This window comes from Salvelinus alpinus, chromosome 8 (genome assembly GCF_045679555.1).
Source record: "Salvelinus alpinus chromosome 8, SLU_Salpinus.1, whole genome shotgun sequence".
In the NCBI taxonomy this organism is placed as follows: Eukaryota; Metazoa; Chordata; class Actinopteri; order Salmoniformes; family Salmonidae; genus Salvelinus; species Salvelinus alpinus.
This window is the reverse complement of record NC_092093.1, coordinates 23,033,153-23,045,386: the sequence shown is the minus strand read 5'-3', so window position 1 is coordinate 23,045,386 and position 12,234 is coordinate 23,033,153. Positions and strand designations below refer to the sequence as shown.

General features: G+C 43.9%; 1 protein-coding gene across 3 annotated transcripts in view; it reads right to left on the bottom strand.

Moving 5' to 3' along the window:
• fig4a (FIG4 phosphoinositide 5-phosphatase a) overlaps positions 1-12,234 on the bottom strand; it is a 96,847-nt gene that overhangs the window by 46,635 nt on the left and 37,978 nt on the right. For all 3 annotated transcript variants that reach the window (XM_071413028.1, XM_071413030.1, XM_071413029.1), the window contains 2 exons: positions 6,685-6,818; positions 4,490-4,606 (listed from right to left, as the gene is read on the bottom strand). In XM_071413028.1, coding sequence (XP_071269129.1) covers positions 4,490-4,606; positions 6,685-6,818 — 251 coding nt within the window. The remainder of the gene's footprint in view (positions 1-4,489; positions 4,607-6,684; positions 6,819-12,234) is intronic.

Here is a 12,234-nt window from a genome sequence, read left to right as displayed (position 1 = left end):
TAAACAGCGCAATGGAAGAGCTGCTGGCAAATGCAAGACAGTGCTGTTTGAATGAATGCTTATGAGCCTGCTGCTGCCTACCACCGCTCAGTCAGACTGTGCTATCAAATCATAGACTTAATTATAATAACACACAGAAATACGAGCCTTAAGTCATTAATGGTGGTCACGATAACAACACCCACTTGTAGCACGCGCAGGTATATCTCACTGATCATCCCAAAAGCCAACACCTCATTTGGCCTTCCAGTTCTCTGCTGCCTGTGACTGGAACGAATTGCAAAAATCGCTGAAGTTGGAGACTTTTATTTCCCTCACCAACTTGAAACATCTGCTATCTGAGCAGCTAACCGATCGCTGCAGCTGTACATAGTCCATCTGTAAATAGCCCACCCAATCTACCTACCTCATCCCCTTACTGTTTTTATTTATTTACTTTTCTGCTCTTTTGCACACCAGTATCTCTACTTGCACATGATCATCTGATGATTTATCATTCCAGTGTTAATCTGCTAAATTGTAATTATTCGCTCCTATGGCCTATTTATTGCCTACCTCCGCATGCCTTTTGCACAATGTATATAGACTCATTTTTTCCCCTACTGTGTTATTGACTTGTTTATTGTTTACTCCATGTGTAACTCTGTGTTGTTGTCTGTTCACACTGCTATGCTTTATCTTGGCCAGGTCGCAGTTGTAAATGAGAACTTGTTCTCAACTAGCCTACCTGGTTAAATAAAGGTGAAAAAAAAATTAAATGTATATGGTCAAATACGGAAACAATAATTTCGAAAACAAAACGTTTATTCTTTCAGTGAAATACGGAACCGTTCCGTATTTTATCTAACGGGTGGCATACATAAGTCTAAATATTGCTGTTACATTGCACAACCTTCAATGTTACGTCATAATTACGTAAAATTCTGGCAAATTAGTTCGCAACGAGCCAGGCGGCCCAAACTGTTGCATATAGCCTGACTCGGCGTGCAATGAACGCAAGAGAGGTGACACAATTTGCCTAGTTAATATTGCCTGCTAACATGAATTTCTTTTAACTAAATATGCAGGTTTAAAAATATATACTTCTGTGTATTGATTTTAAGAAAGGCATTGTACATTCGTACTCATTCGTGAGTACTCTAGAGTACTCTCTCAACTAGACTAAAGAAGGCCAATTGTATTGCTTCTTTAAGCAGCAGAACAGTTTTCAGCTGTGCTAACATAATGGTAAAAGGGTTTTCTAATGATCAATTAGCCTTTTAAAATGATACACTTGGATTAGGTAACACAACGTGCCATTGGAACACAGGAGGGATGGTTACTGATAATGAGCCTCTGTACGCCTAAGTAGATATTCCATTAAAAATCTGCAGTTTCCAGCTACAATAATCATTAACAACATTAACAATGTCTCCACTGTATTTCTGATCAATTTGATGTTATTTTAATGGACTAAAAATGTGCTTTTCTTTCAAAAACAAGGACATTTCTAAGTGACCCCAAAGTTTAACGGTAGTGTGTGTGTGTGTATATATATATATATATACAGTAATCCCTCGTTTATCGCGGGGGTTACGTTCCGAAAATGACCCGCGATAAGTGAAATCCGCGAAATAGAAAACTTTTTTTTTTTTTACAATTAGCAACTATTACATGTATACAAATACAGTGACTCACGTGTAGGCCGTTTCGTCGACATTATGGGTTTAGGAGATGTTCGAAATTACAAGATAATTTGGCCAACTTAATGTAAATTTGCCAAGCTGTTTTATGTACGTACACATAACTGCACGAGACGACAAAATGATAGCACAATTCGTAGCATGTTTTGATACAAGAAGCGGGAGTGAGTTTTTAGCGAATCAGAATGCAGAGCACAATGCACCAAAAAAAAAAAAAAAATGCATTATGAAAATCCGCGAAATAGCGAATCCGCGATAAGTGAACCGCGAAGTGGCGAGGGATCACTGTACACACACTGCTCAAAAGAATAAAGGGAACACTAAAATAACACATCCTAGATCTGAATGAATGAAATATTCTTATTAAATACTTTTTTCTTTACATAGTTGAATGTGCTGACAACAAAATCACACAAAAATGATCAATGGAAATCAAATTTATCAACCCATGGAGGTCTGGAATTGGAGTTACACTCAAAATTAAAGTGGAAAACCACACTACAGGCTGATCCAACTTTGATGTAATGTCCTTAAAACAAGTCAAAATGAGGCTCAGTAGTGTGTGTGGCCTCCACGTGCCTGTATGACCTCCCTACAACGCCTGGGCATGCTCCTGATGAGGTGGCGGATGGTCTCCTGAGGGATCTCCTCCCAGACCTGGACTAAAGCATCCGCCAACTCCTGGACAGTCTGTGGTGCAACGTGGCGTTGGTGGATGGAGCGAGACATGATGTCCCAGATGTGCTCAATTGGATTCAGGTCTGGGGAACGGGCGGGCCACTCCATAGCATCAATGCCTTCCTCTTGCAGGAACTGCTGACACACTCCAGCCACATGAGGTCTAGCATTGTCTTGCATTAGGAGGAACCCAGGGCCAACCGCACCAGCATATGGTCTCACAAGGGGTCTGAGGATCTCATCTCGGTACCTAATGGCAGTCAGGCTACCTCTGGCAAGCACATGGAGGGCTGTGCGGCCCCCCAAAGAAATGCCACCCCACACCATGACTGACCCACCGCCAAACCGGTCATGCTGGAGGATGTTGCAGGCAGCAGAACGTTCTCCACGGTGTCTCCAGACTCTGTCACGTCTGTCACATGTGCTCAGTGTGAACCTGCTTTCATCTGTGAAGAGCACAGGGCGCCAGTGGCGAATTTGCCAATCTTGGTGTTCTCTGGCAAATGCCAAACGTCCTGCACGGTGTTGGGCTGTAAGCACAACCCCCACCTGTGGACGTCGGGCCCTCATACCACCCTCATGGAGTCTGTTTCTGACCGTTTGAGCAGACACATGCACATTTGTGGCCTGCTGGAGGTCATTTTGCAGGGCTCTGGCAGTGCTCCTTGCAAAAAGGCGGAGGTAGCGGTCCTGCTGCTGGGTTGTTGCCCTCCTACGGCCTCCTCCACGTCTCCTGATGTACTGGCCTGTCTCCTGGTAGCGCCTCCATGCTCTGGACACTACGCTGACAGACACAGCAAACCTTCTTGCCACAGCTCGCATTGATGTGCCATCCTGGATGAGCTGCACTACCTGAGCCACTTGTGTGGGTTGTAGACTCCGTCTCATGCTACCACTAGAGTGAAAGCACCGCCAGCATTCAAAAGTGACCAAAACATCAGCCAGGAAGCATAGGAACTGAGAAGTGGTCTGTGGTCACCACCTGCAGAACCACTCCTTTATTGGGGGTGTCTTGCTAATTGCCTATAATTTCCACCTTTTGTCTATTCCATTTGCACAACAGCATGTGGAATTTATTGTCAATCAGTGTTGCTTCCTAAGTGGACAGTTTGATTTCACAGAAGTGTGATTGACTTGGAGTTACATTGTGTTGTTTAAGTGTTCCCTTTATTTTTTTGAGCAGTGTATATATATTTATTTATTTTTTCTTCTTCTTTTGAATGATTATTTTATTCATAATTGTGGTAGTGTAAGAAGGTTAGCCTCCAGACTAGCAGTGAGCCCCACAGGAGTCTCCATATGAGACAACCCAGGGCTAGTCAGAATGTCACATGTCTGGAAGCACGGAATAAATAATAAATGAAGTAAATGGAGGAAGACTTTTCATTTGTGACACGTCTGGCCTGGACTCAAGTCAACAACCCCGCCAGAGACGAGAGAGTGGGCGGCCGTGTGTGTGTGTGGTCCATGTGCATATGTGTGTGTTTCTTAAGCATGAGCAAATGTATAAAAGCAAGGGAGTGTGTTTGATAATGTAACATAAAGCTAATAAATACGGCATTAGAAGAATGGCTAGCAGCTTAGGTAACCAGATGGAAATGTCAATGCTTGTGATTAAGATATGCAGATAGTGAGCAGTGCAGCCCTTCTTCACACCCTTCTGCTGCTGCATGCTCCGTCATCTACTCTGATAGGTAGGGATACCCTGACCATGACTATTCAGCAAGATACCCATCGAACAGACCCATCTATTCCCATTACTGGACATTCATTTATATCAGAAGGAAAAACAGAAATGTAATTGCTATTAATGCGTGATTGTAAAATACTGTATGATTAGTTATTAGACGGAGCTTTATAACAGCCCTCAGAGGGACTTTGTCTAACACACTAAAACAAACGTAGCAATAAACACCAAACCCTGTAAAAAAAATCTAGAGGGTGGGGTGAGGTAGTTATAGAGGTATAGGTTGGGTTGTAAAGGGCGCAAGTTTTTACCCCTCTGGCGTCACCTCTCGTCTGGGTGTACCTCTCGTCTGGCCTGTTTGTGTGTACCTCTCGTCTGGCCTGTTTGTGTGTACCTCTCGTCTGGCCTGAGGGTGTGTGTGTGTGTGTGTGTGTGTGTGTACCTCTCGTCTGGTCTGAGGGTGTGGCAGAAGAAGTCAGAGCGGTTGATGAAGAAGCCGGTCCTCTTGACCACGTTCTCTGCTATCATACTAAGACGGTCCAGCACGTTATACAGCTTACTGAGAGAGGGAGGGAGGGAGAGCGAGAGATGCGATCATTATTTGACACACTGGAAAATAATTTACCAAAAATCAGAGCAAACTGGAATGTTATTTGGTCCTAAACAGAGAGTACACATTGGCAGAATACCTGACCACTGTGACTGACCCAAAATTAAGGAAATACAGTACAATACAATACATGTACAGACTCAGTGAGCATAGCCTTGCTATTGAGAGAGGCCGCCGTAGGCAGACATGGCTCTCAAAGGAAAACAGGCAATGTGCACACTGCCCACAAAATGAGGTGGAAACTGAGCTGCACTTCCTGACCTCCTGCCAAATGTATGACCATATTAGAGACACATATTTCTCTCAGATTACACAGATCCACAAAGAATTTGAAAACAAATTACATTTTGATAAAATCCCATATCTATTAGGTGAAATACCAGTGTACCATCACAGCAGCAAGATGTGACCTGTTGCTACAAAAGCAACCAGTTTAAATAAAAACATATTTATTATTTTTTGAACTTCAGCTACATACAAACTTTCTTGAGTGTAATGTTTACTGTTCATTTCTGATTGTTTATTTCACTTTTGTTTATCATTCATTTAATTTGCTTTGGCAATGTAAACATATGTTCCCATGCCAATAAAGTCCCTTAAAGAGAGAGAGAAAGAGACAGAGAGAGGGGGCGGGGCAGGCAGACAGAGAGAGGGGGCGGGGCAGGCAGACAGACAGAGAGAGGGGGCGGGGCAGGCAGAGAGAGAGAGGGGGCGGGGCAGGCAGAGAGAGAGAGGGGGCGGGGTAGGCAGACAGAGAGAGGGGGCGGGACAGACAGACAGAGAGAGGGGGCGGGGCAGGCAGACAGAGAGAGGGGGCGGGGCAGGCAGACAGAGAGAGGGGGCGGGGCAGGCAGACAGAGAGAGGGGGCGGGGCAGGCAGACAGAGAGAGGGGGCGGGGCAGGCAGACAGACAGAGACCAGGGCAGACAGACAGAGAGAGGGGGCGGGGCAGGCAGAGAGAGAGAGGGGGCGGGGCAGGCAGAGAGAGAGAGGGGGCGGGGTAGGCAGACAGAGAGAGGGGGCGGGGCAGGCAGACAGAGAGAGGGGGCGGGGCAGGCAGACAGAGAGAGGGGGCGGGGCAGGCAGACAGACAGAGACCAGGGCAGACAGACAGAGAGAGGGGGCGGGGCAGACAGACAGAGAGAGGGGGCGGGGCAGACAGACAGAGAGAGGGGGCGGGGCAGGCAGACAGACAGAGAAAACATATGAGTGTTAGGCAACTTAAAAGGTCTCTTTGAAAAATGTTTTCACTGAACTTGAACATTTCCTTCAGGGACAGCAACAAAAACTCATCTACTGTTAAAGTTAGGTCCATTGCTGGTGAGCAAAGGTAGCTTGGGGAGTACCATGCCAGTGAAAATGAATAAGGGAAAGATGTGATCTTCACAGCGTTTCCATAGCTGCAGTGATGGATAACCCCAGGACTTTGTGGTTAATGTACTTTGGCCCATGAAATATATAGCCCTTCTTGGGTTACATGGGACCATGTGCTGCTGTATGTACTGTATATAACCATGTAGCCTAGAGGATCCCAAACTAGGGGGCAGATATAAATATCCATCCAGGTTGGATGTGACAGCAGAGAGGAGGTGCGTACTATTGACCACGCCCCCTGACTCTGAGAAGCTCTGACGAGACACCCATCAAACATACCCATCTCATTAGTGGTGGCGAGATATAAGACATTATCAGTATAACTTGCAATTGACTGTCATAGTCCCACATTAAAAGTAAACGTTGGTTGCGACCCCACCCATTCACATGGGTGGGGTCGCGAGACTTTTCAGATATCAAAATAGGGTTGTGGGCCCAAAAAGTTTAGGAACCATTAAATGTTCTGAGGTGTTGACTTAGGTTGCTGGGACAATACTTTGTACCTCTGGCTCTTACAGAACACGATGCTGGTGTAGGGTTACGCTAAAGCAGCCGGTATGAGTAGGATGAAGTCGCAACCAAACACTGATCTTAGGCGTTTCCCCTTTAATGGTTAAGGATAGGGTTTGGGTGAGCTGATCCTAGATCTGTACCTCTTGGTGTATCGGGCCATGTCCCAGGCGATGTAGTCGATGCAGTGTTCTGGAGGGAGGAACTGGTTGAGGTTGATTACAGCTGGGAAGAGCTCCTCACTGAGGATCTTCTCATGCTTTCTCTTCTCTCGTTTCTACACACAGACACGGAGACACACACATCATCAGCGTTACTCATTTACACTGAAGGAAAGGTCTCTGATTTATGAGAAGAGGCATGAAAGTCTATGGTCATTTCATAATTTGTGTCTCGTGCAAATTTCTCCCGCAACGGTACCACCTGAATGAACATAACATTTTTTTTAACATCTCCATCCGTTAACTACATACAGATGTAGGACCTTAATTTGAGCCAGTTTGCTAAAGCAGGAAAATAGTTCTGCAGCAACAGGAAATGTGAATTATGTGGATTATAATTAATGTACTTTTTGTAGGGGTTGATACATTTTGCGTTAGGGCAAATTTAAGTCTGAAATGTCAAAGTGGAAATTCAAATACACTACAAGTTTGCATTTCCTGCACTGCAGGAAAATTCTCAGCAACAAAAGAATGATCAAATGAAGATCCTACATCTGTAACTAAGATCAGATGGAGCTACCTTAAGAGAGAACTATTTACAGACACTTAAAACTAGTGAGTCACAACCTACCAACCAACCATTAATGCCCGTTCACCCACAGGAGCAGTGTGTGTACGTGTGGGCGCAGTAGTCATCACCTCTTCTCTCCAACGCAGACACACAGACACAGTACTCCTAGCTCTGCATTGACATCAGCTAATCATGTCTACAGCAGCCAAACTATGTCTGTCTACCAGATCTTCAGTTCCTCTCTACGAAACGTTCTCTCAAAACACACTCTCCCTCACATATGCTGGCTACTTACTGCACTGTCAGTTCCTATTCATTCTGTTTGAAGCCAAGAGAGTCTACCCCCGCATCCCAGTATCCAAGCCCCCTGCTGCTCCTCCTGTCATCTCTCCTAAAGATCACGCCGGTCGCTAGACCTTCAACAACCTTTTAACCACTTATCTACAAAACACACACACGCCTCTATCAGTGTCACAGCACTGGCCAAACAGCCAGTTAATAACCAGCCATTAACCACTGCCAGGCTCTCTCTCACAGCATGGCATCAAAACACACACACACACACACGTGCCAAACAAAGTATCATGCATACACGCACACAACTGCAAACACACTCATCATGTGCCAGCATACCATGCATGCAGTACAGTACAGTACATGCTCTGCACACACAGATGGGAATCATGCAAAATGCATGCACATGGATACACACAGATCTCACACACCTGCATAAGAGTGTGGCAAGGCATGACAGAGGCTCTTGCTGTGACAAATGAACAGTGGTTAAATGTGTCTCTGCACAAACGAGGGAATTTCCCAGTTAAGAGAAATGGATCCTGATGAGTGACACACCCCCACCTACCCATCACTGGCCAACACAAATCACTCCTACGTTGCAAAGTCTATGGTGACTTTTTTATTTATTTCTGCTTGTGAGTGATATAGTGAGTGAGAGGGGGGGGGGGGGGGAGCGGGGAGCGTGGGACTAAGGGGGAGCACCCTACCCTCTCATCCCCTACTGCACATGGACGAGCTTGTGCAGGCAACAGAGGGCTGTGATTGGCTATCCCTCTTCTCGTTCCCTTGTGAGTGACATGCACAGGACACCCGAGCTCAGCAGTAAGAAGGGGGGGGGGGGGGGGGTTCACAACACTGTGTGAAGAGAGTGTGTGAGTGCATTTAAGGTGGTTCTTCAACAGCTTGTAATTACCAGCCCTTAAACCAGTTCCATCTCTCCAGTACCTCTTATCACTCCATCTGTCAGAGTAACCACAACAACTGTTATTTTCCAATGTATTGACACAGCTAGGGAGTTAGCATAAACCTTCACTAGCTAATTAAACCAACACACCAGGCTATTGTCCAATCACATGAAGGTGTGATTCCAGGAATCCTGCTGGTTTCTTAGAAAAATCCTCAAGTGAAATTCTCAGTCATTTGGATGTGTCTGTAAACACTTCATTATGGTCATGTTGGATATTACATCTCTCCTTGTTTTCTCCTCCACAGGGACATCTGACACCAGAGGATGTGTTTTTTCTCCTCCAAAAGCTAATTTAATGCAATCTTTAGTATAAATATGTTAATTGAAACATTGCAGTAATATAATGCTTGGAAAACAACACAATGGGGCCATACTTACAAACATTATATATATTTTTTGTTTAACCTGGACCCGTCTCAAAACGAGCATCAGCCAGATACAATCGTGGACATAGTTGCACATGATAGAACGCTACATTGTAGCTGGCCCCATCAGCTGACAATGATTATATCCCATAAGTTCTGCATCAGCTACGATTGTATTTGGCTGATGCACATTGAGACAGAGGTCCAGGTTGAACTTAAAATTATTATTACTTTTTTATGTTTGCAAGTATTGCCCCAATAGTTTCCAACCCACTTTACAGAACCGAGCACAACAAGAACCAGGAATAATTACTTCACACAGAGAGAGAACAACAGCCTGGCTGATTGAGTCAGAAGTGCTTGTATAACCATTCACTTCAGCGCTCTCCTCTCTGGCAGTATCACCACAAGCTGCTTGCCCTGCATTCTGTCACAAGTCACAATAACATATAGGTCTTTAACTTTGAAGTCAGAGCAGCAACAGAACGGCAACTAATGTATGGCTTGCCAGTCAAGTCCTCTCACTACTACTGGAGTGACCTACACTACCAGTTTTAGAACACCTACTCATTCAAGGGTTTTTCTTCATTTTAACTATTTTCTACATTGTAAAATAATAGTGAAGACATCAAATCTATGAAATAGCACACATGGAATCACGTAGTAACCAAAAAAAGTGTTAAACAAATCAATATATTTTATATTTGAGATTCTTCAAATAGCCACCCTTTGCCTTGATGACAGCTTTGCACACTCTTGGCATGTGAAGGATTCTGACTTCTGAACTTGAATCCTTGTTCATGGTACTGAGGGAGAGAGGTGAATGCAGAACGTTTACACTCTGTCAGAACATGTTATTGTTAGACATCAGGTATTGTATGGAAAGGATAGTCTGGTTTCAGTTGTTGGGTTGTAATTTGAAATACTTGATACACCAGAAGTTAATGGATATCTGTAGGAGGAATGTATATGGTGAGGGTAAATTAAGGTTGGATATGAGCCAGGGGCTTGGAATGTTACTGAGTAAGGGAAAGGCAATCACATGGTTGCGGTCACTGATAAGGGTGGAGAGCTGTGGATTAGTGAGGAATGGGGACCGAGGTCAGGTCAGGTCACATTAAGGGAGAAGGAACAGTTTATTACCCACATCACTTAAACTTCCTGCGTAGCAATGAAGATGTTATGTTTAGAGAAAAGGAGGAGACTTCACCTAAAGTTGGGTGTGTATATATACATACACAAGTTGAAGTCGGAAGTTTACATACACTGAGGTTGGAGGCATTAAAACTCGTTTTTCAACCACTCCACAAATGTCTTGTTAACAAACTATAGTTTTGGCAAGTCATTTAGGACATCTACTTTGTGCATGACACAAGTAATTTTTCCAACAATTGTTTACAGACAGATTATTTCACTGTATCACAATTACAGTGGGTCAGAAGTTTACATACACTAAGTTGATTATGCCTTTAAACAGCTTGGAAAATTCCAGAAAATGATGTCATGGCTTTAGAAGCTTCTGATAGGCTAATTGACATCATTTGAGTCAATTGGAGGTGTACCTGTGAATGTATTTCAAGGCATACCTTCAAACTCAGTGCCTCTTTGATTGACATCATGGGAAAATCAAAAGAAATCAGCCAAGACCTCAGAAAGAAAATGGTAGACCTCCACAAGTCTGGTTCATCCTTGGGAACAATTTCCAAATGCCTGAAGGTACCAAGTTCATCTGTACAAACAATAGTACCCAAGTATAAACACAATGGGACCACGCAGCCATCATACCGCTCAGGAAGGAGACACATTCTGTCTCCTAGAGATGAACGTACTTTGGTGCAAAAAGTGCAAATCAATCCCAGACCAACAGCAAAGGACCTTGTGAAGATGCTGGAGGAAACAGGTACAAAAGTATCTATATCCACAGTAAAACGAGTCCTATATCGACATAAACTGAATGGCCGCTCAGCAAGAAAGCCACTGCCCTAAAACCACCATAAAAAAGCCAGACTACGGTTTGCAACTGCACATGGGACAAAGATCGTACTTTTTGGAGAAATGTCCTCTGGTCTGATGCGTTACGCCCTGACCATAATTTGCTTTGTATGTTTTGGTTGGTCAGGGTGTGATCTGTGTGGGCATTCTATGTTGTTTGTCTGGTTTGTCTATTTCTGTGTTTGGCCTGATATGGTTCTCAATCAGAGACAGGTGTTTTGCGTTGTCTCTGATTGGGAACCATATTTAGGTAGCCTGTTTTGTATTGTGGGTTATTGTCTATGGCAGGTGCCTATGTCTGCACTGTTTATTTATAGCTTCACGTTCATTTGTTGTTTTTTGTATAGTTTGTCTAGTGTTCTTCGTCTTCGTTCATTAAATTAAGTATGTATTCAAACCACGCTGCGTTTTGGTCCGATCCTTACTCCTCCTCAGACGAGGAGGATTACGACGAACGTGACATGAAGAAACAAAAATATAACTGTTTGACCATAATGACCATTGTTATGTTTGGAGGAAAAAGGGGGAGGCTTGCAAGCCGAAGAACACTATCCCAACCGTGAAGCACAGGGGTGGCAGCATCATGTTGTGGGGGTGCTTTGCTGCAGGAGGGACTGGTGCACTTCACAAAATAGATGGCATCATGAGGTAGGAAAATTATGTGAATATATTGAAGCAACATCTCAAGACATCAGTCAGGAAGTTAAAGCTTGGTCGCAAATGGGTCTTCCAAATGGACAATGACCCCAAGCATACTTCCAAAGTTGTGGCAAAATGGCTTAACGATAACAAAGTCAAGGTATTGGAGTGGCCATCACAAAGCCCTAACATCAATCCCATAGAAAATTTGTGGGCAGAAATGAAAAAGCGTTTGCGAGCAAGGAGGCCTACAAACCTGACTCAGTTACACCAGCTCTGTCAGAAGGAATGGGCCAGAATTCACCCAACTTATTGTGGGAAGCTTGTGGAAGGCTACCGGAAACATTTGACCCATGTTAAACAATTTAAAGGCAATGCTACCAAATACTAATTGAGTGTATGTAAACTTCTGACCCACTGGGAATGTGATGAAAGAAATAAAGCTGAAATAAATCATTCTCTCTACTATTATTCTGACATTTCACATTCTTACAATAAAGTGGTGATCCTAACTGACCTAAAACAGGGTATTTTTACTAGGATTAAATGTCAGGAATTGTGCAAAGCTAAGTTTAAATGTATTTGGCTAAGGTGTATGTAAACTTCCGACTTCAACTGTATATGCTACCACTGGTGTGTGTCCAAATTTGACATTTTTGATAACAACCGCCGTGTCTTTGTGAGACGCAGAGTAGGTGAAC